Source organism: Akebia trifoliata, chromosome 5, assembly GCF_017979445.1.
Source record: "Akebia trifoliata isolate Shusen 1 chromosome 5, ASM1797944v1, whole genome shotgun sequence".
NCBI lineage: Eukaryota > Viridiplantae > Streptophyta > Magnoliopsida > Ranunculales > Lardizabalaceae > Akebia > Akebia trifoliata.
In genome coordinates, this window is record NC_141379.1 from 15658799 (window position 1) to 15678426 (window position 19628).

A 19628-nucleotide genomic window follows, 5' to 3' on the forward strand; every position below is an offset into this window, starting at 1 on the left:
ACAGTCCAGATCATTTGTTATGTTAAAATCGTTTGTAAACATACGAATTTCTGAATTTGCAACTACCTCCCCATTAACAAACAGAAAAAAATCGTAATTTCTCAACTTAATCTTCCTCGCTCTGACTTCTGCGTTCGAAGCCTTCTTCCACAGATTCTTCGATCTCTCTCTACTTCTTTTTCACATCTTCCTCTTTCATAGAGATCAGGAATCAGATCTGACTTCGTCTTCTTTCCTTCCTCAAGGAAGGATCAGATCTGACTTCGTTTCTTTGCTGTAAACGAAGGTCTTCCTCATCTCTCTCTCTTTCTCTAACTGTGTCATGCATGGCAACGGAGGTGGCTTGTTTACTATTTGAGGGTTCAGCCTTCCAAAGTTCTGCACCACTTGGAGCATTGAGGATAAGAACACCATTGATGATGTTTCTGCAATGAGTTTTTGTTTATTTTGATGATTAATGTTACATTTTATTTTTGGGTGGTAATTTAACAAGTTCATGCTTATTACAAATTTGGACCATTGAGTGCTTATTTATCTGTTAATTACTTGGATCGGTTCCTTTTAGTCTATGAACTTCCTGTAAGAGAGAGAAAAAAAAACACCCCAAAACTTCTTTTTTTTAACTTTCTTATCTTGAGTTACTTTACTAATTTGTTTCTCCCTTTAGTAATTAATTTTTCTATGTTTTTAATTATTTGTAGAGAAGTAAAGCTTGGATGATGCAATTATTAGCTGTAGCTTGTTTATCTCTAGCAGCCAAAATGGAGGAGACTGAAGTCCCTATGCCTTTCAATTTACAGGTGAAGAAAGAAACATGTAGATGAAATGGTATTTAATTGCACAACTTATCTAATATGTTCTTGAATTATTGTTAAATTTTGTAATTTTTTTCTCTTTCTTTTATTATATTTTACTTGAATTTGATTGTTATGATGAAATGGATTTCCACCAAATAGGGGAATCCAAATATGTATCTGAAGCTTTAACCATACAAAGAATGGAGCTTTTAGTGTTGAGCACTTTGAAATGGAGAATGCAAGCAGTGACTCCCTTCACTTTCATAGATTACTTCCTTTCAAAGATCAAGAACGTTGATAATCCTCCACCAAGATCATCGATCTCTCGATCCATTAAACTCATCTTAAACACAATCAAAGGTCTATCTCACTATGTCTCTTTTTTAACTTCTTCTAGCCAATTTTTTTTAAATGGTGAATTTGAGTCTGATATATTGTTTGATGGGAAATGTAGGGATTGAATTCTTGGAATTTAGGCCTTTTGAGGTTTTTGCATCAGTGGCAATTTGTGTATTAGGAGAAACCCAAACAATGGACATAAACAAGGTTGCATCTTGTTTCATCAAACATGTAAAAAAGGTAATAAACTTGATGAATCCAAAATGGGTTTTCTAAATGGTGAACAATTTAATAATTTTTGTGAATTTGATTCTATTTCTATCTTGGATTTGCAGGAGAGAGTGTTGAAATGTGTGGAATTGATACAAAATTTGGTGCTCAGTGGATTTGTTAAAGTTGCAAATAGTAGGGGGGCTTCAGTTACTTCTGTGCCACAAAGTCCAATTGGGGTGTTAGATGATGCATGCTTGAGCTATAAAAGTGATGATTTAATAGTTGGGTCATGTGCAAATTCTACTCATTCAAGTCATGTTCCTAGGAGGAGGAAGATAAGCAAATCATCTGAGAGGTTCACTTCTCAACCAAATCAAATTCAGTTTTGGTTCTGTTGAATCAGAGTTTTGAAAAAAGCTTCCTTGAAAAACCTTACAGATAAGAACTCTTGCTGGGATAGGAAACACAAATCATCTTAGCAACTTAAAAGAATTTTGGGTGGAGACATTAATCTACAAGTTTACTTCCCTAGTATGATTTTCATTGATCTATAGTGTTCAGTGGACAAGGACCTAACTCTTCTATTTACTTTTCTTCACTGGTAATGGGAAGAATAATCATCTTTTTCTCTTTAATGTCTAGTGAGGATCGGTTCTCAACTTTCCAAAAAAGGGATATAAGGAGTTTCGTAGATTGGGTGGGGAACGAGTGGGTTGATATCAAGGCAAAATCAGATATCTTTTCATCCATTTCTACAGCTGTCAGCCCTAGAATGAAGCTTTCTGCTTGCTTGACTGTCGCCAAGGGGACTGAGTCTGGTGGCTTTGCAATATCAGACCATGAAGTTCCTAGTAATAAAAAAATTGATGAAGTTGTAGGGGTTTTAAACTTTTGTAAATATGATAGAAAGATGATAGGCCTTTTAGGGGGTCGATGCATGTTTATTTTGACATGAGAGACTTGGCTTCTGTGTTGCAATTAAAGATGTGTGGTAGTTCAAGCTCTTCCTAGATCAGCTTAGAACCATAGTTGGAGCGTTTTCCATTAAGTCCAGACTTCCATTTGTGTTGTGCTTATGTTCTTTAGGCCGTGAAGTCATTGTCTAAAATGTTTCTCATTTGTGATTTGTGTATCATCATGTTTAAAATAATCAGCTTGTTTGTATTTTGCACCTAAAATTTCTCAGTTAATATTAATGGTCATGTCGAGTGGATGATAAATCTAAAGCAAGTCAGGTGCATGGGCAACCAAAGGTGAACATTGGATCAAGTTCAATGTGGTCTGAGTTGTAATTCTCTCCTCTATTTTGTCTGTTGAGAAAGTGACCCATTCAATAACATACAAAACCCATGTCCAACCTTTGGAATGATCACTGTGGCATAAGGTCAGTAGAATTCATTTACTAAACATTAGACAACTTGCTAGTTGCCTAACCTTTGAAACCTATAGACCTCAGTGATGGATATGTAAAACAAAGTTTGATTAATAAAGGTTGCCAATGATATGTATAACAAAGGTTGGACATCGGTTACCTCAACCGATTGGTTTATTTTAATACAATTGATCTACTTATCAAAATATATATATAACATCAGACAACTTGCTAGTTGCCTAACCTTTGAAACCTATAGACCTCAGTGATGGATATGTAAAACAAAGTTTGATTAACAAAGGTTGGACATCGGTTACCTCAACCGATTGGTTTATTTTAATACAATTGATCTACTTATCAAAATATATATATATATATATATATATGAATCATGTTAATCAAACCTTTTGTTCTTATAAATTGCAAAATTAACAACAAATCCTAATTACAAGTTAACTTTAATGAATCTCAAATCACAACAATTAACCCCAAGAGTTTTCCAAGCTAGTTTGGTACAATTCACAAATGTAGTTAATCCCTATGAGTTGGAAAAGTTATTACAACAATGTAGTCAAACCAATCATTTCAGATTCGACATTAAAGTAGTGATGAGAAGGCACATTAACGTTTAGGAATTTTACAGACTATGGGATAGGCGAAAGCAATGAGCCTATGCAGTGACTATCAAACATATTTTGTGCACTCGGACAATCACACTAGAGATATTGGATGCACAGAGCCCCATTCCACAAATATCTAGCGTAGACCCAACAAGTAGTACGCCTACACACACACATATCAGGCCAAACAAATCAATAGGGGGACAACAGAGTATGGCTTTCCAGGAATCACATGCTTAATAAGAAATCCCTTTGGGGGTTTTCTTCAAACATCCAGTGAACAAGCCTATTATTTTATTGGGTCGTAAGCAATAGATGCTTAACATGTAACACCTTTGAGCATTTTCTTCAAACACAAAGTGAATAACTTTCTACATAATAAATCTATTTTTTCCTTCCTCGACATAAATAAAATCGTAAACATTAATAAAAAGGCATAGAAAATACATCAAAAATATAAACTATGATGGAAAAAAATAAACAATAGATGTTTAAACGTGATAATTTCATAGCTATAATGATAGAAAAAAACCCAAAAATTTGCCAGTTTTTCCTTATCTATATTCATTAACATGGAGAAGAACACATTAATTAATGTGGAGAAGATAGGAGTTCAGAGAAAGAGAAACATAACTCTCTGTTTGATTTTTTTTTTTTTATTATGTGTAGTCACCCAAATCTTCCAGTAGAGGAAGGAAGAAGACGAAGTGTAGGAGCTGATTCCAGCGCAAATCTTCCAGCAAATCGTCGTCGCAGTCACAAATCATCAGTGAGTCGCCGTCTGTTGTCGAGAGAGATAGGGAATGCGAGTTAGAGGGGGAGAGAGAGAGAGAGATCAGGAAGAAGACGAAGAATGAGAAGAACAGATTTGTTTTTACAGGGATATAAAAATAATTTTAAAATTTTCATTTGTTAACTTTACAACAGATCTGGACCACAGATCTGCGTTAAATCTGACGGTTGTAACTGTTTGTAGAGATATAAGTAGGATTGTGTGTATATCGAACGCGGTCCATGTATCTTTTAAAAAGAAATAGAATATAAAACATACAAGTGTGGAATGGACATCCGGTCTCCTACCATGCAAAGGCCCAACCCGTAAAAATAAAACAATACTCATCATCTCGTGATAACATAAAGTAAGTTAACTCCCGGATATCCACTCTTCATCATACGCAAACAATGAGATTTCATACTATCATTTAAATAAAACCAAAGATGTTGCATCTACAATGCGATCCTTCCAAATTTCAACCTTTAAATCATTTTCTTTCTCAACTCAACTAAATCTTTGTATATTATTTGAAGAAATAAAAGTTAGTTTTTTAATAAATTTAAATATTAACAATCATTTTATAAAACAATTTGAAGATAATGACCAATAATGGTCAATGATAGTTTATGTAGGTAATTCTGGTAAAACCATCGAAGGTTGGTTAAAACTGTGAAAGATGGTGAAATTTTGGCTAAGTGTTGAAAATGTGATTTTTCAAATTGAAAGCAGATTTTTTGAGATGAAAGTCTTAAATAGGAGATTTGACATCATGTAATTTTTAAAGCTTAATTCAAACAAAAAGTCCAAGAATTCAAGAGTCAAAAATCTGACAAAAAAAATCGCATTTTGTTTTTGGATCAAAAAATTAGATTTTTATTTGTTGAGATTTGGATTTTAAACCATTCCCATTTTTTTTCAAATAGGGGGCAATCTCTTATTTTCATTAAATATCCTAAAGAAAATGAAATATGACATTTACTTAAATATTTTTTAATTAACTAAAGTGCTGAAAAGTATACAAGTTGGTGGGGAAAAATAATGCTGAAAACAAACTGAACTGTACCATTTTACATAAGGTAAATAATTTTTTTTCAATCGATTCAACAACTAAATATACTAAAAAAATAATTCTAAACATGATTTTCTAAGAGATCAATATTCTCATAATTTAAAATAAAATATACAAGATTTAAATCAAAAGCTATAATACGTTGAAAACTATGACAATTAGGAAGATTTAAAAGTTCTTCTACAGTTGAAATATCAACAAGAACATGAAAAAGAGATAAAGATTTATTGTGGAGTACCAAATAATATATATAAAAAATAATCTTTTAAAACAAATATTTTATCCTAACTTTAATGAAAATAGCATTATGTTTTAAAATTGAATCTATGATGCAAATCAAAACTAAGACTATTAGGAAGGTCCAAAAGTTCCCTACCTCAGATTCGATCACTAAAAACTTTATGAAGCACGCGGGAAGTCAAGTTGGGTCGAGGGTTCTGTGTCGTGTGTTGTCAAAACTTCTAACTTCTTATATGTTTTCAAAGGTTGCGATGATCCAATCATTTTTCTCTTTTATGACGATGTCCAACGGATCTTGCAAATCAATGAAAACCTAGGTAAAAAACGGAAAAAGCTAAGGTTTTCTTACTTCTTTTTCTAGGGTTTTCTTTTAAAAGAAGAGAACGTAGGAAATAAATGGATAATTTTGAAAATTTTCGTGGGTAAAGGACGTAATGATTATTATTTGATTTATTTTGTTTTAATAAAAAGTTTATGTCCCGAACTCTGATTTTTGCAATCTTATACTCTATTTTGGTTAATTTTTTGATGTGAATCTAATGGTGTAATCAATTTCAAAAAATTCTAAGTTAAAAAAATTTCTCCTATTTGTTGACCTACAAATTTTCTCAAGATATGTGTTTAACAATTTGGGACAGTATAATCTCCCTCTCTAAAAAAATTTATCCTCAAAATTTGAATCGACATTTCAATCATTAAATAGTATTAAATCATTAGAATCTAGGAATCTTTCTCCATATTCAATTCTTGTTCGATATAATAATGTCACCGCAAAACTTTCTCCCATTGAATCATTATGATCAATTCCTCATTCATCGGCATAGTTTCCATATTCAACATAAGCTCTCCCCCTTTTAAAGAGGAACCAAGTTTTGATAAAATTCGAATCCATTTTTTTCTAAATCACACAATTATTGGATCTTTAAATTTAAATCAAAATTATCATCAAGGTCATATGTAAAATACGATCAATTGCATCTCATGTCATTTAGAAAATATGATGCTATCATCGAATTAACTTCTAAAATATTGCCTCCTTCCAAGACATCGATTATTTTAGTTGTGCCTTTTTCTATAGAACTCCATATCCATTCTTTTCTACCTCATAATCAATCTCCTTATCAATCAACATTCTTAATTCATGAACATTTGGCTAAGTATTAGAAAAAGTAAAATTTCAAAGTTCTCTAATTATAAAAATAGAGTTTTAGAATGAAAACCTTAAATAAATGTATTGATATCATATAATATTTGTAGCTTAATTCAAGGTAACGTAAAAGATATCGAAATTTAAAAATCTGATGTAAATGCTGTAAATTATGTTTTATTCTTGGAATAAAAAATTAAAATTTGATAAATAGAGATTTAAAATTTTAAACCATTCCCATTATTTTCAAATGGGTGGGGATAATCCCTCAATGACATTAAAGAACTTAAAGTAAATACCATTTACTTAAATATTTTTAATAAAAATAAGTGCTTGGAAGTACAAATGTTGGTGGGAAAAAATTGTGTTGAAAATAAGCTGAAATAAACAATTCAACACAGGGTTGATTGATCGAAGTAGATCGAACGACTGAACCCGAGAGTTCTTGGGGTGATAAGCTAGGCAACCAAGGTCAGTTGATTGAACTTTTCTTAGATCGACCAAACCCGAGAGGAGTGTATTCAGCAATATTTCATGAGACAATGTGTAAAACCCCGAGTTTTTTATTCTTATATCGAGAAAAAAATAAATAATAGAATTTTAAGAAAATTCTAAAAGTTGGACTTAGGATAAAACTTTAAGATTTTGTTCTTATCATTTTTAATGAAATTTGACTTCACTATTCAATTCAAAATGATTGGAAAACATAGTTTAGCCTATAAGCATGCTCAAATGCGGGTATGAACAAAAAAATTACAAAATCATCGATTTTCGAGTTGGACAAGGCTAAAATAATGACTTTTTACTAGAGTAAGAATTTTTAAAATTTAATCACACCATTGGATTCTTAACAAAAAATTATAAAAAATGATTTATTTACTAGTTAATTTTAGAGCCCAAAAAGTCGAATCATTATCAAAAACGGAAACAACGTCAATTTTAGGTTCCCATTGGATTGAAAAAGTAAATTTTTGTTAGAGATAGAATTCATAGAATTTGACCATGCCATTAGATCCGAAATGAAAAATTATATAAAATAGAATAGTTACAAATCACTTTTGGAGTCTAGATGGTCAAGTTATCCTCAAACGAAATAATAGGTAAAATATCGATTTCGTCCCGTAACTTATATAAATAATTTTTAAAACGAAAATCACTATTCATCTTCTCTTTCAACACATAAAAATCAGCCGAGAGTTTTTTTTTTTAAATTTATTTTTCTCCCAACTTTCAACCTTAGATTCGACGTGAACAGGTTATCGTTGACTTTCGACGAAGAAGGGAAAAAGGTCCAAAGCATCGACCTCTATAAAATCCACACAATTTCTTTTTTTATTCTCTTCTCCTTCTTCCCGTTTCATTGAAAATCAATCAGAAATATAACAAGAGTTTTGAATGTTTAACCTCGAATTTCATTTATTTCGAGCCCAAATTGTCATCTATCATAAAAGGGAGAAAGGACAACATCATCGAGATCTTTGAAACAACAGGGCTAGATTCAAAAAATAGTCGCCTAAAAATTTAATTTGTCTTGATTTCCATGTTGATCCTCTCGATTTTCACGCACGTGCTTCAATTCTATCATACGGAGATTGGTAGGGACTCTCAATTTCTATTTGGTAATCGTAAATTGTGAAAAATTGCATTTAGGATTTTTAACGAAAATTTGTATTGTGTCTAAAAATTATAGAATTCTTTTTGTTATTTTAAATTCACGTCAAGACCTTCATATTTGATGTGTTTAATTGTATTTTATAACTAATTATGCGTGGATAGGACATTTCACCGAGTTATTTCCGCCAGTTGGGTTCTGTGCACTGCTCGAACCCCGTTTTGATATGAATTTTGTAAAATTTCAATTTAATTAATAAAAATAAATTTCAAAGTATAAAAAAGAATTTAATATCGAAAAATGAATATTTGAGTGATTGAATATCAGAAAATGAATGATGTGTTTGAAAACGTAAAAAGTGTAAAAATTGAAAAAAGGAAAAAGGGGATGAAACAGTAAAATGTTAGAACCACACTCGAGGCGTGATGTCTACATTTTACATTGTGAAACTATGTGTAGATTGATGAACAGATATCCAGGGTTAATTAACTTTCAGTTTTCATGAGGTGACGCGCATGTTTATTTACTTTCTATTAGTTCGAGTGCAGACACCCCATTTTTACACTCACCTGATTAATCAACACGTCAACCCGATTGCGACGGTTCCCAATGATGGATGAATATTCCAATATTTTTTTTTGTTACTAGATATATTTTAGACATTCGAATGAGGTATCTCAAGCGAACAAAACTTTAGAAATCATGCTACACTAGGAAAATATGACCCAAAATATAGAAATCATCATTTTTTAGACAAAAAGAAGCTTTACGATAAAATCATTAAAAAATGACCAAATTACTAAAATACCCCTAATATCAAAACATCCTTAAAGCTCACATTACGCTTAGGAAAACTCTTTCGAACACATAAAACAATAAATTAAAATCAAATAAATCATTCCGCCAATTTTTACTAAATTCGATAAAATTATGAAAATTCCCTTCACACAATCATTTCATACAAAAAAATTCATAAATAACACAAATCGATAATCCCATCGAATTTCTTATGAAAAATTGATTCCAAAACATTCCAAAACATCGAAAAACAACTTCTCAATACAAAAGTCCTCTTCGGGGGTAAAATATTAATTTATTAATTTTAACAATTTAAAATTATGAAATTAATAATTAAAATATTAATTAATGTAAAGTGAAATCCTAATTATAATTTTTTAAACCAATCAATCAAGCTCTCGGGCAAAATTGTTGATGGTTGCCCACTTATTTATTTGGAACCCCCTGATATTTATTAAAAGACCCCTCCATTTGGAGGCCTAAAGAATTAAAATATAATTGAGGGGGGTTCTCCAAAAAATAAAAAATATATTTTTTCATTGTATGTAAGAATTAAAACCCTAATCTAAAGAAACCTTGTCAATCAAATAAGACTTAAGTCAAAATCCTAATTAAAACTCTAATCTAAAGAAACGTAGTTAATCAAATAAGACTTAAGTGAAAACCCTAATTCACCTTATCAAAAAATCTATAAATACGCGCCTCCACAATCCAATCCAGTAGGTCAAAATAAACCCTAGAAAAAGTAGGTCAAAAAGTCTCCCTAGCCTCCCCCAAACCCTAATTTTGAAGCCCTAACTCCATACCTATCAACCAAACCCCAATTTTTACTCAAAAAACACTTAGAAACCTTTCAAAAATATTCAGAAATCCTTCAAAAAAGTATAAAAAATACTCAGATCTAGATACCTCAACTTGGATATCAGAAGCAGATCCAGTGATGGAAACAAAACAAGAAATCTCATACGGGGAGTCTCTCTACCAGCTCTGAGGGAATAAATCATTGCGATCATCTAAGTATACTTCTTATTTATTTATTTATATTTTAAGCTTTCTTCTGTCCCATTTACTCTTATTCTGTGGTGAGTACTAATGAGTGTCTTGAAACACTGAATTATATGCATGTTTCCCGGACATTTATCTTGATTTTTGTCCCTATTTTTTCGTATTAAGGTAATAATCATGATAAGCCTCGAAACATCATGTTGCATGTTAATTAAGCTTAATTATACATAAATAAATTCATTTACTAGATAAATTTAATTAAGTGTGTTTCTTGTGCAGAAAATCAAAATCTCAAGGCAAAAGCATTTGGGACCACTTTGGAATGCCCTAACCCTTAACTCATGTTCTCATCTTTTGTCTTTTTGTGCAAAGAAAAGCGGAGGCTACTTTTAGACTCTTCTACACACATTTTTCTATATAAATAGAGCTTCAATCTCTAGAGAAACTTTCCGTCCCTCTTGGTTTTCTCATTTAAGACTCCTTTAATCTAAGGCACTTAGCCTATTCTCTTATATTTTTGTACTTTTATTTTCTAGTTATTTTATTTTTTGCTAAATAGTCTTGTAATAAGTAGAAGAAGAAAAATTTGTAAGTTTCTCTATAAAATGAAGAAAAGTTATTTCATCTCTTATCTTCCCACTCTTACAATGACATTAGGCTAAGCTCCCCTCCATTGGAGAGTGGAAAAGCCTAGAGCAAGTTCTTGTGTTGTTTCTAGTTTCATGCATTTCTTTTATCTAAAATGCTCATGAGTTCTCTTTAAGATTTCTTGCACCATTTATTCTTAATATAGATACTTTATGCTTAGATTAGATCAAGATAAAATATGCTTTAACTAGATAATTGATAGTAAGAAGTTTAAGAAATTCTACTTTGTTTATATTCCCTCATTTGATTTCATTTGCTAAACTTTTTAATCTAAGGAGCTAATACCAAGCCCTTACGATTGAGTTATAAAAAGGCTAGAGACTAGGAATTGCTCATCAACATGTTCTAGATAGATCCACCTCCAATGGTGTTTTAATTTCATAAGTTTACTTTCTTTTAACTTTATTTACTTTGATTAATTTTTTAACAACTTTAAATCCTCTTGATAAGTTTAAAAATATAAAGAAAAACAGTTTTAATTCCTTTTGGTTAATTCGAATTTTATTCTCTTAGCTTAACTCTACTCCCCCTTTCTCTTGGGTTCGATCCCCTACTTACCCCACAAGTAAGGTAAAACTAAGATTAATATTAATTCCAGTGGGAAGAACAACGACATAACCACCAAGTACGAAAATGAAAAAAAATGAGAAAGGAAAGAAGTTTCAGGTGGTGTGGCTGCTTGGGTCACGCAGAAGAGAGTGGTGGTGCATGGCAGTAACAACAAAGAAAGAAAAAAGGACAAATTGTGAGTTTGTTAATTCAATGAATAGGGACCAACATCTTTTATATATATAATAAAAAAAAGGGATTGCTTATGTGGCAGAACTATTTCTTAGTTTTTTTATACAAAAAAAAAACTCCCTTTCTGTAACAAGTTTGTTACTCAACAAATCATACGTTGGGACCCACATCCTTTTAAAAAAAATAATAATAAATTAGTTGCTGAACAATCTCTTGTTTGGACCACATATTTTTTTAATTACCCCATCAATGTTGGAACCCAAAAGGATAAGGTTATCCTCACTAATTTAGTAAGGTTTCTTCCTTACTAAAAGTCATTGACCTCACCATGTGGCAATAAAAAAAAAGAGAATTTTTCTTTCTTTATAATAAAAATCAATTTGTTCAACAAAAAAAAAAGTCATCACTCCTTATCCCAACTACTATTGTGCTATTCTCAATTTAATATTCATTGAAATCTCAATTTATTTTGGATCCCCCAAAGTAATTCTTGATTGAATCATTGAAAAGAGATTTTTTTATTTTAGTTCATTGAAACAAAAAAAAATAAAAATTTTGTGCCTGTTTCAATGTTGATCAATTATTCTATGTTATATTCATTGATTGATTATCTAAAATGCCATGATCTTAATTGATATATACATGAGATGTGCATGTTTTGATCTTGAACTAAATTACTTAGATATTTTTTTTCGTATTTCTTGATCAATATTTATCCTTACTTGTATGGTTTGATCGGACTTATGGGCCCATTGATTTTAAAATCACCCCGGGCATACCCCACCCTATTTTGCACACATCACTGATACGTTTATTTTATTGCATTGCACGCTTGCATGTCCCTTATAACCAACGTGGCACTAACGTGTGGCTCGGTCTCCTCAGAGATGCGACGTCATTCATGAAAACCACAACTCCAGTCACGTACCTTAAGATATATAAAACTGGGGTGTTAGTTCCGTTTGATCAGGTGACTCTAAAAGGTATATTGATGCACTTACGCTGGAGCAACCTGAGTCTTTGTCGTATTGTAAGCCGCAAAGTCACATGTCCTGACCACCAACCCTAGATTCGTACATATACGGTATATCAAAGTAAATCTAAGTTCCTCAACTACACTTCTTGGTTAAAATCAGTGCCTAAGCGAGATTCTACCCTGATGTACTACGGTACAAGGGGGATAGACTATGTCTATTCTAGACGAGAGGTGACTTAAGAGTGCTCTTACTTAGCATCATGCGCCGCCTCTCAATTGGGGATTAAACTGACTGCTTTTGACTTTAGAGATTTGAGTTGGAGTCTTAAATTATCGCCTATACGGTATATCAAATCAAGTTACTACATACCGTCTGATTGAGTACGCTCGAGAGGTATATAGGTGAACTTGAGCAAGGGTGCCCTGATAAATTGTATTGCATGTAATAAACCTAGAGTCTAAGAACTTCCTATAGGTCACGACCCGAACTGACTATGGGTGATCCCGGGTTGCTCTATTCAATCCAATCAACATATAAGTGGGCAGACTGATCCAAATCATTCAAACTAAATCTGTAATATCGGTCCGACCCAATATGTGAAATGTAAATCAATTGGCCCAATCAACAAATGGATCAAACTGATCAACACTAAACCAGTTGGACCAATTGTTTTTACTTTCAAAGATTTAGACTATTTTTACCAAAAAGATTCGATCTTATTTCTTTGATCAAAAGTTTTATCCCAATCAGAGGTAGACCCGTGACTAGTCTTTCTCACCTTCTTGGTTACTATAGACTTATAGTGCATTTGGATTCGATATTTCCCCCAGACTTGGGCTAATATATATCAAAATTTTAATCATGTAGTTAAGAGTCAAACCTTCAGAATCAATGGTTAATCTTGGTGTACTTCCACTTAGGTAATAATTGCTCCTAGACGTTATAAATCACCATCTATGCTACTTTGGATCCGTCAAAAGATTCGTCTAGCCAAAGTACCAATGTTAAGTCCAAGTAGTCTACCATTGTACCATAATATTATGTACATCCACTTAGAAAGACCTCTTCGCTTTGTAGATAAGCGTTCCTGAGTTTTCTTTTAGTTTCAACTCAATTTTCGTCAGTCATTTAGTTAGTTGTTTCAGTTACATTAGTCTTTCTTTAATTTTTGAGTTTCAGTCAAGTTAGAGTCTATGTTTTTTTTTTTCAATAAATAAAGAAGCTTTTGACTACCATGTGTGCAATAATGATATGAACATAAAATCAAACATGAGGAATGACTCAAGGCTCACAAATCGAATTTGATAAATATTGGAGTTAAAGAGTACACTCAAAAGGTACAAATAGATACTACATTGTTCGTAGGAGAATATAAGAGAATAATAAACTTACTTGAGAAACTCAATAACATTCCTGCATAGTCTCATGAGGATATAGAATCAAGGGTAAACTTCAAAATCAAAGATTATCGATCAAGAATGATGTAGTTGAAACTATCGACAAAGGTGCTAAGAACCATAAGAAGGGATCCATCATATTTTTCACTCGAGAAAGGAGAGTTCTCATTCACAAAATAATAAAAGATTTTCTTGAAGTTATAGAAGAGTTGAATAGTTAAATACAAAGAACTTAACCACACTCAATTACGTAGAAAAAGACTGAAGATTACTCCTTCTCAAAAGAAGACTTTACTCGACAGAACAATCAAGGCATCGAGTTCCCTAAACTTTGACCAATTCAAGTAGCATTTCTCCAAAGGAGGCTTTCTTTGGTCAAACCATTTTCCTGTCTTACCAAGAAATCGATAACCTTCTTTAGCTCCTCGCATCCTTTAAAGAATCAATAGTCTCTTCTTTTTAAACCACACCAACCAACCGTGGGAGGGAAACTTTGTATGAACTATGTCTTGACCTGATCCCAAAAGAGAAAAGAAATTTTTGGGGTATGTAGGCAATCAGAGAAGTTACTTTAAGTCCGGTCATAAAAAAAATGTATTCTCTAAAGAAAAGTATCATCCAAAAGGAAAAATTCCTATTGAAATGTTCAAAAGAAGTAATGCCAAACTAGGGGCATAAAAAAAAGAGTCAAAAGAATTGACAGAAAAGAAAAATAATGCTAAACTAAAGGCATTAAAATTAAAAAAGAATTAAAAGAAAAATAGAAAATATCAAACTAGGGGCATTTTGGAAAGTCGAGCCTTATATACCCTTTCTTTATAAACCATGTCTTAAGTCCACCTATTAAGTCCTCCTGAATGCTACTTGACTCGGTTAAGGTACCAAGAAGTTGTCGAGTTGAATATTTAAGATCATCAAGAAGAAAAAAAAGCCAGTTAAGTTAAAAACCCAAAAGGGCAACTTAGGTAAAAGTTAGGAGATAACCATAAAAAAAAGACATGCTAGGTTGAAACCTTGAAAAGGCAACCTAGGCAAAAATCAAGGTATCATCAGAAAAATAAAATAAATCCCGCTAGATTAAAAACCTGAAGAGGCGATCTAGGTAAAAATTAGAGTATCATTAAATAGAGGAAAATGTCCCATCAAGAAGAAAAATTCAAAAGGAAGCTTCTATAGAAACTAGGAAATGCAAGAAATTATTCAAGTCACAACATTCATTTTTCAACTAAAAGCTCACATCTAACATAGATAGGGTTGAAATCGAAGAAACTCAGAAGCCATCTTGAAGATTGTAGGATCTTTAGGAGTATATTTACTTATCCAAGTGTTTGCCAAAGGAAAGTGTAAAACCATCGACCACTTTGAAGAGAAACATCTTCTATTCTAGTAATTATCAAGATTTTAAGTCCAACTCAAGCATTTCTCAAAAGAAATTCAAAAAGAAAATGATCAAATTCATTATTGCACATATGACAATCTTAAGAGTCTTGAAAATTTAAAAGAACGTCGATTCTTTTGTTAGTCATATATCAAAGTCCATAGTTACTCGTTCATATTTTTCAAGTGCAATCTATTCCATTAGTTTCGTAGTCAAGTTCCAGTAAAAGTCAACTTTGAAACTAGGGGCATTTTTGAAAGTCATTGTTCTTAATCACATGAAAAAAAAGAAAATCTTACAAAAGCTTAAGAGTATGATGAAGCCCAATGATAATTATGAATCCAGATGCATGATAAGCCAATAGCGGTCCAATCTCAATATCTTTGAGCTCGATAATATAGAGTCTTTAACAAAATTTAGCCCGAGAAGCATGGCTTTAATAAGTTCGAGTCCGAGAAACGAGACTCCAACTTTGAATAGGATTGTTTAAGTTCTTGTAAACCTTAGCCTGAGAAGCATGGCTCCAATAAGTTCGAGTCCGACAAATGAGATTTCAAATTTTTTGAATCATAGAATGAGTAGGTTTTTTGAAGTGCCTACAAACCTTAGCCTGAGAAGTGTGGCTCCAATAAGTTTGAGTCCGACAAACGAGACTCCGAGTTTTTTTTAATCATAGAATGAGTAGGTTTTTTTAAGTGCCTAAAAACATTAGCTCGAGAAGCATGGTTCCAATAAGTTCGAGTCCGAGAAACGAGACTCCAACTTTTTTTGAATAAAAATATGAGCAGGTTTTTTTAAGTGCCTACAACAACCTTAGCCCGAGAAGCGTGACTCCAATAAGTTCGAGTCTGAGAAACGAGACTCCGAATTTTTTTGAATCATAGAATGAGTAGGTTTTTTTAAGTGCCTACAAACATTAGCCCGAGAAGCGTGGCTCCAATAAGTTCGAGTCCGAGAAATGAGACTCCGATTTTTTTTTGAATCATAAAATGAGTAGGTTTTTTGAGGTGCCTATAAACCTTAACCCGAGAAGTGTAGCTCCAATAAGTTCGAGTCTGAAAAACGAGACTCTGAATTTTTTTTAATCATAGAATTAGTAGGTTTTTTTAAGTGCCTACAAACCTTAGCCCAAGAAGCGTGGCTCCAATAAGTTCGAGTCTAAAATGAGTAGGATTTTTGAAATTCCTACAAACCTTAGCTCAAGAAGTATGACTCCAATAAGTTCAAGTCCGAGAAACGAGACTCTGACTTTTTTTGAATCATAGAATGAGTAGGTTTTTTTAAGTGCCTACAAACCTTAGCTCAAGAAGCGTGGCTCTAATAAGTTTGAGTCCGAGAAACGAGACTTCGACTTTTTTGAATCATAGAATGAGTAGGTTTTTTTAAGTGCTTACGAACCTTAGCTAGAGTCCAAGAAACGAGACTCTAGCTTAGTTTGAATCATAAAATGAATTAACAGGATTGTTTAAGTTCCTGGAAACCTTAGTTAGTGTAACACCCCGGATTTTCAACTCATATCTCGAGGAAATTAAATGGTGAGATTTGGAAGAAAATATCGAAGGAGAGACTTAGAGTAAATACTCGGATCTTGTTATGATTAATTTCGAGGAAAATCAACTTCGCCATTAGATTCAAAAGGATCAAAATATATACATTAGCCTGTAAGCAAGTCCGAATTCGAATTCGGATAGAGAAGTTATAGAATCCTCGAATTTCGTGTTAAGTGGGACCCAAAACAGTGGAATTTCATTAGAGCGAGAATCGAAAAGATTTGATGACACCATTAGATCCGAATCGAAAAATTATTCGAAATGGTATATTCGTTTGTCGTTTTTCGAGTCCGAATAATTAAGTTACGATCGAAACTAGAAATAAGGAGGAAATTACAAGTATGCCCCTCAGCTTTATTATAAAAAGAAAAGTCTGATTTCTTTTTTTTTATTTTTCTCTTCTTTTCTAAGAAACCCCAAACGACAGCCACTTCTCCACCATAGGGTTTCGACCCATTTCCGTCAAGTTTGTGCGCGAACGAAGCCGAGTTGAACCTCGACGAAGAAGGCAAAGTTGTCGGCCACGACGAGGGCTACAACTTCACCACCTTTGGTTGTTCATTCTTGTTCGTTTTCTCCATCCTCCATCAAAACCAGCCGGGTAGCTCGAGTAAACCTCAACACATTCCATCCGAGGGCTTCATCGAGTTAGGAGCTAGGTCTATACTTCATTGTAGAAGCGAAAGAGAACGTCATTGTCGGATACCTTGCAAACCCTCGCTCGTTTCGCATCCAAGTCAGCCCAACCTCGACTCTTGAGCCATCCAACCTTGAGTTGTAGTGCTAGCTTGTACCCTTGGCATCCACAACCAAGTAAGGGACTTCCAATTCTTATTGGTAGCTTTAGATTTCTGAAATGTGCATTTAGGGTTTTGAAACAAAACTTATTGTTTGCATTTAAATCATAGAAATTGGTGTTTGATTTCAAATTCATGGTAGAAGTAGGTGTTTTGTTTATGCTTTATCGAATTTTGATAACAAAATCGTGGGTGGGTCGAATGGTTCGAAGAATGGAAGAAGAAATCGAAAAAAGGATCGGAAAACCCAAAAATCGCGAGTGAGGTTCAGGCTATAGGTGGGAAGGGTCGGTGCCACTGGCACCTACCGAAGGCATTCTGTCGGTCCCACCGACAGAATGTTGCTTCTGCCACCGACGAAATCAAGAATCGCAGAAAATTTTATACTGTCGGCAGAACCGTCGGTCCCATCGACATCTGCTGATGAGTAAACTGTCGGTTCCACCGACAGCATCCTGATTCTACCGCCGACAGCCACCGACAGACACAGTTTTGATCAGAATAGTGTTCTGACTCTTGGCTTGACCTCCTCACATCTTGTCACTATTTGTCACCCTTTATTTCATTAAAAACATTTAAGTACTTTCCATTTACTTTAAGTTCTTTAATGAAATTAAGGTTTTACCCCCCATTTCGGAACAATGGGAATGGTTTTAAGATCCAAATCTCAAAGGATCAAAATCCGAATTTTGGTTTAAAGAACAAAACGTAATTTTCGACGTTTTCGGCAAGTTTTCAAAATGAAATAACTTTCGCGTTTCTTTGAATTAGATTACAAAAACTATATGGTGTCGAATCTCATGATCGAGACTTTCATTTCGAAAAATCCGTTTTCAATTTTGAGAACTTTGAAAAATTGAGTTTCTAACACTTAGCCAAATTTCCACCAGCTTTCTCTATTTTTAACAGTTTTGGTCCCGAGCATCACTAGGACCTTGTTTTTGAATAAACTTCGGTGGTTTTCAATGGAAAGACCAAAAGAATGAATTTGGAAGATTGAAAATGAATGGTTGATTTGAAAGGATGAAAAATGAGAATGTTGAGAGAATGGAAAAAGGGAATGAACGGTAAAATGTCAGAATCACACCCGAGGGGTGATGTCTGCATTTTACATTGTATGTTGTGTGTAGGTTGGTGAAAGGATATCCAAGTTATTAATGAAAGGGTTGCATGTTTATTTCCGATTATGTTAGCGCTTGCGTTGAGTACTGTTATTTATTTTAGGCCGATTGGCCACGGTTGCATGGTAGGAACTGGATATCCATTCTCAACCCTGTTCTGTTAATTTCTCTTTTGTTTTAAATGAAAAATCATATATGTACGTAGCTATTTTGTGAGCTGTTAAAGGGTTCGTGAATGCCTGAAGGGATAGTGTGTCACATCATCCGGAGGGGTACACTATCCTAGGATGTACGGTAGGGACCACCAAACTCATACGTGGTATGGGACGCGTATGAGAGTGGAGTCACAACTGGAATCCGGGTCCATTCCTTTCTTATCTTTACCAGTGAACATGTATTGTAAAGGTGGTCGTATAAGAGTGGAGTGTCATTTGGGAATCACATGCACGCCTGATAGGCATAGACGAAGATGATTAGTCAGTGATTACTAACAATCTAGTAGTAGTCGAACGTTCTGACACATCGAAAAGAGACCCATTGCTTACGGTCATGTCAAACGGCCAGCCTGAGTCGGATAAATGGTTCCGCAAGCGTGGTAGACACGACCAGCCACAAAATCAGGAACTACGATGTTATTGGGGAATATCATGTCCTGACTGGGAGCGATCCAGTCGTGAATCCCAACTCTTTAATTCCAATACTCCACCACTTGTATTATGTATCTGTTGTTATATTTCGAATTACAAACTGAGAAGCATGTCTATTATTTTAATGTTGTCAACATTATTTGCATAAAATGGAAAATGTATAATGAGTATGGATGATTGATGTTATGTGTAATTTTTAAACTGTTTAGTTGCTCATCCCTGGCTATATGTACCAGTTGATCGTATTTTATCTTGTAAGACCTTGCATGTATTAAAATGTTCAGTATGCTTTATTCGATCATGCTTAGGAAGGGTTATTAGTAGGAATTGGCTGTGGACTTACTGGGTAACCATTGTTACTCACCCTTTCCTTCCTATTTTTTTT

The 19628-nt window shown here is 33.4% G+C and overlaps 1 protein-coding gene across 1 annotated transcript; it reads left to right on the forward strand.

The window, feature by feature from the left end:
• Positions 1-326: 326 nt before the first annotated feature.
• LOC147401550 (cyclin-D3-1-like) lies at positions 327-2552 on the forward strand. Its single transcript, XM_086444401.1, has 7 exons — positions 327-375; positions 494-579; positions 702-816; positions 957-1157; positions 1252-1376; positions 1472-1704; positions 1992-2552. The coding sequence occupies exons 1-7, from the start codon at positions 327-329 to the stop codon at positions 2302-2304; spliced, it is 1122 nt and encodes a 373-aa protein (XP_086300527.1). The 3' UTR covers positions 2305-2552.
• Positions 2553-19628: the final 17076 nt, after the last annotated feature.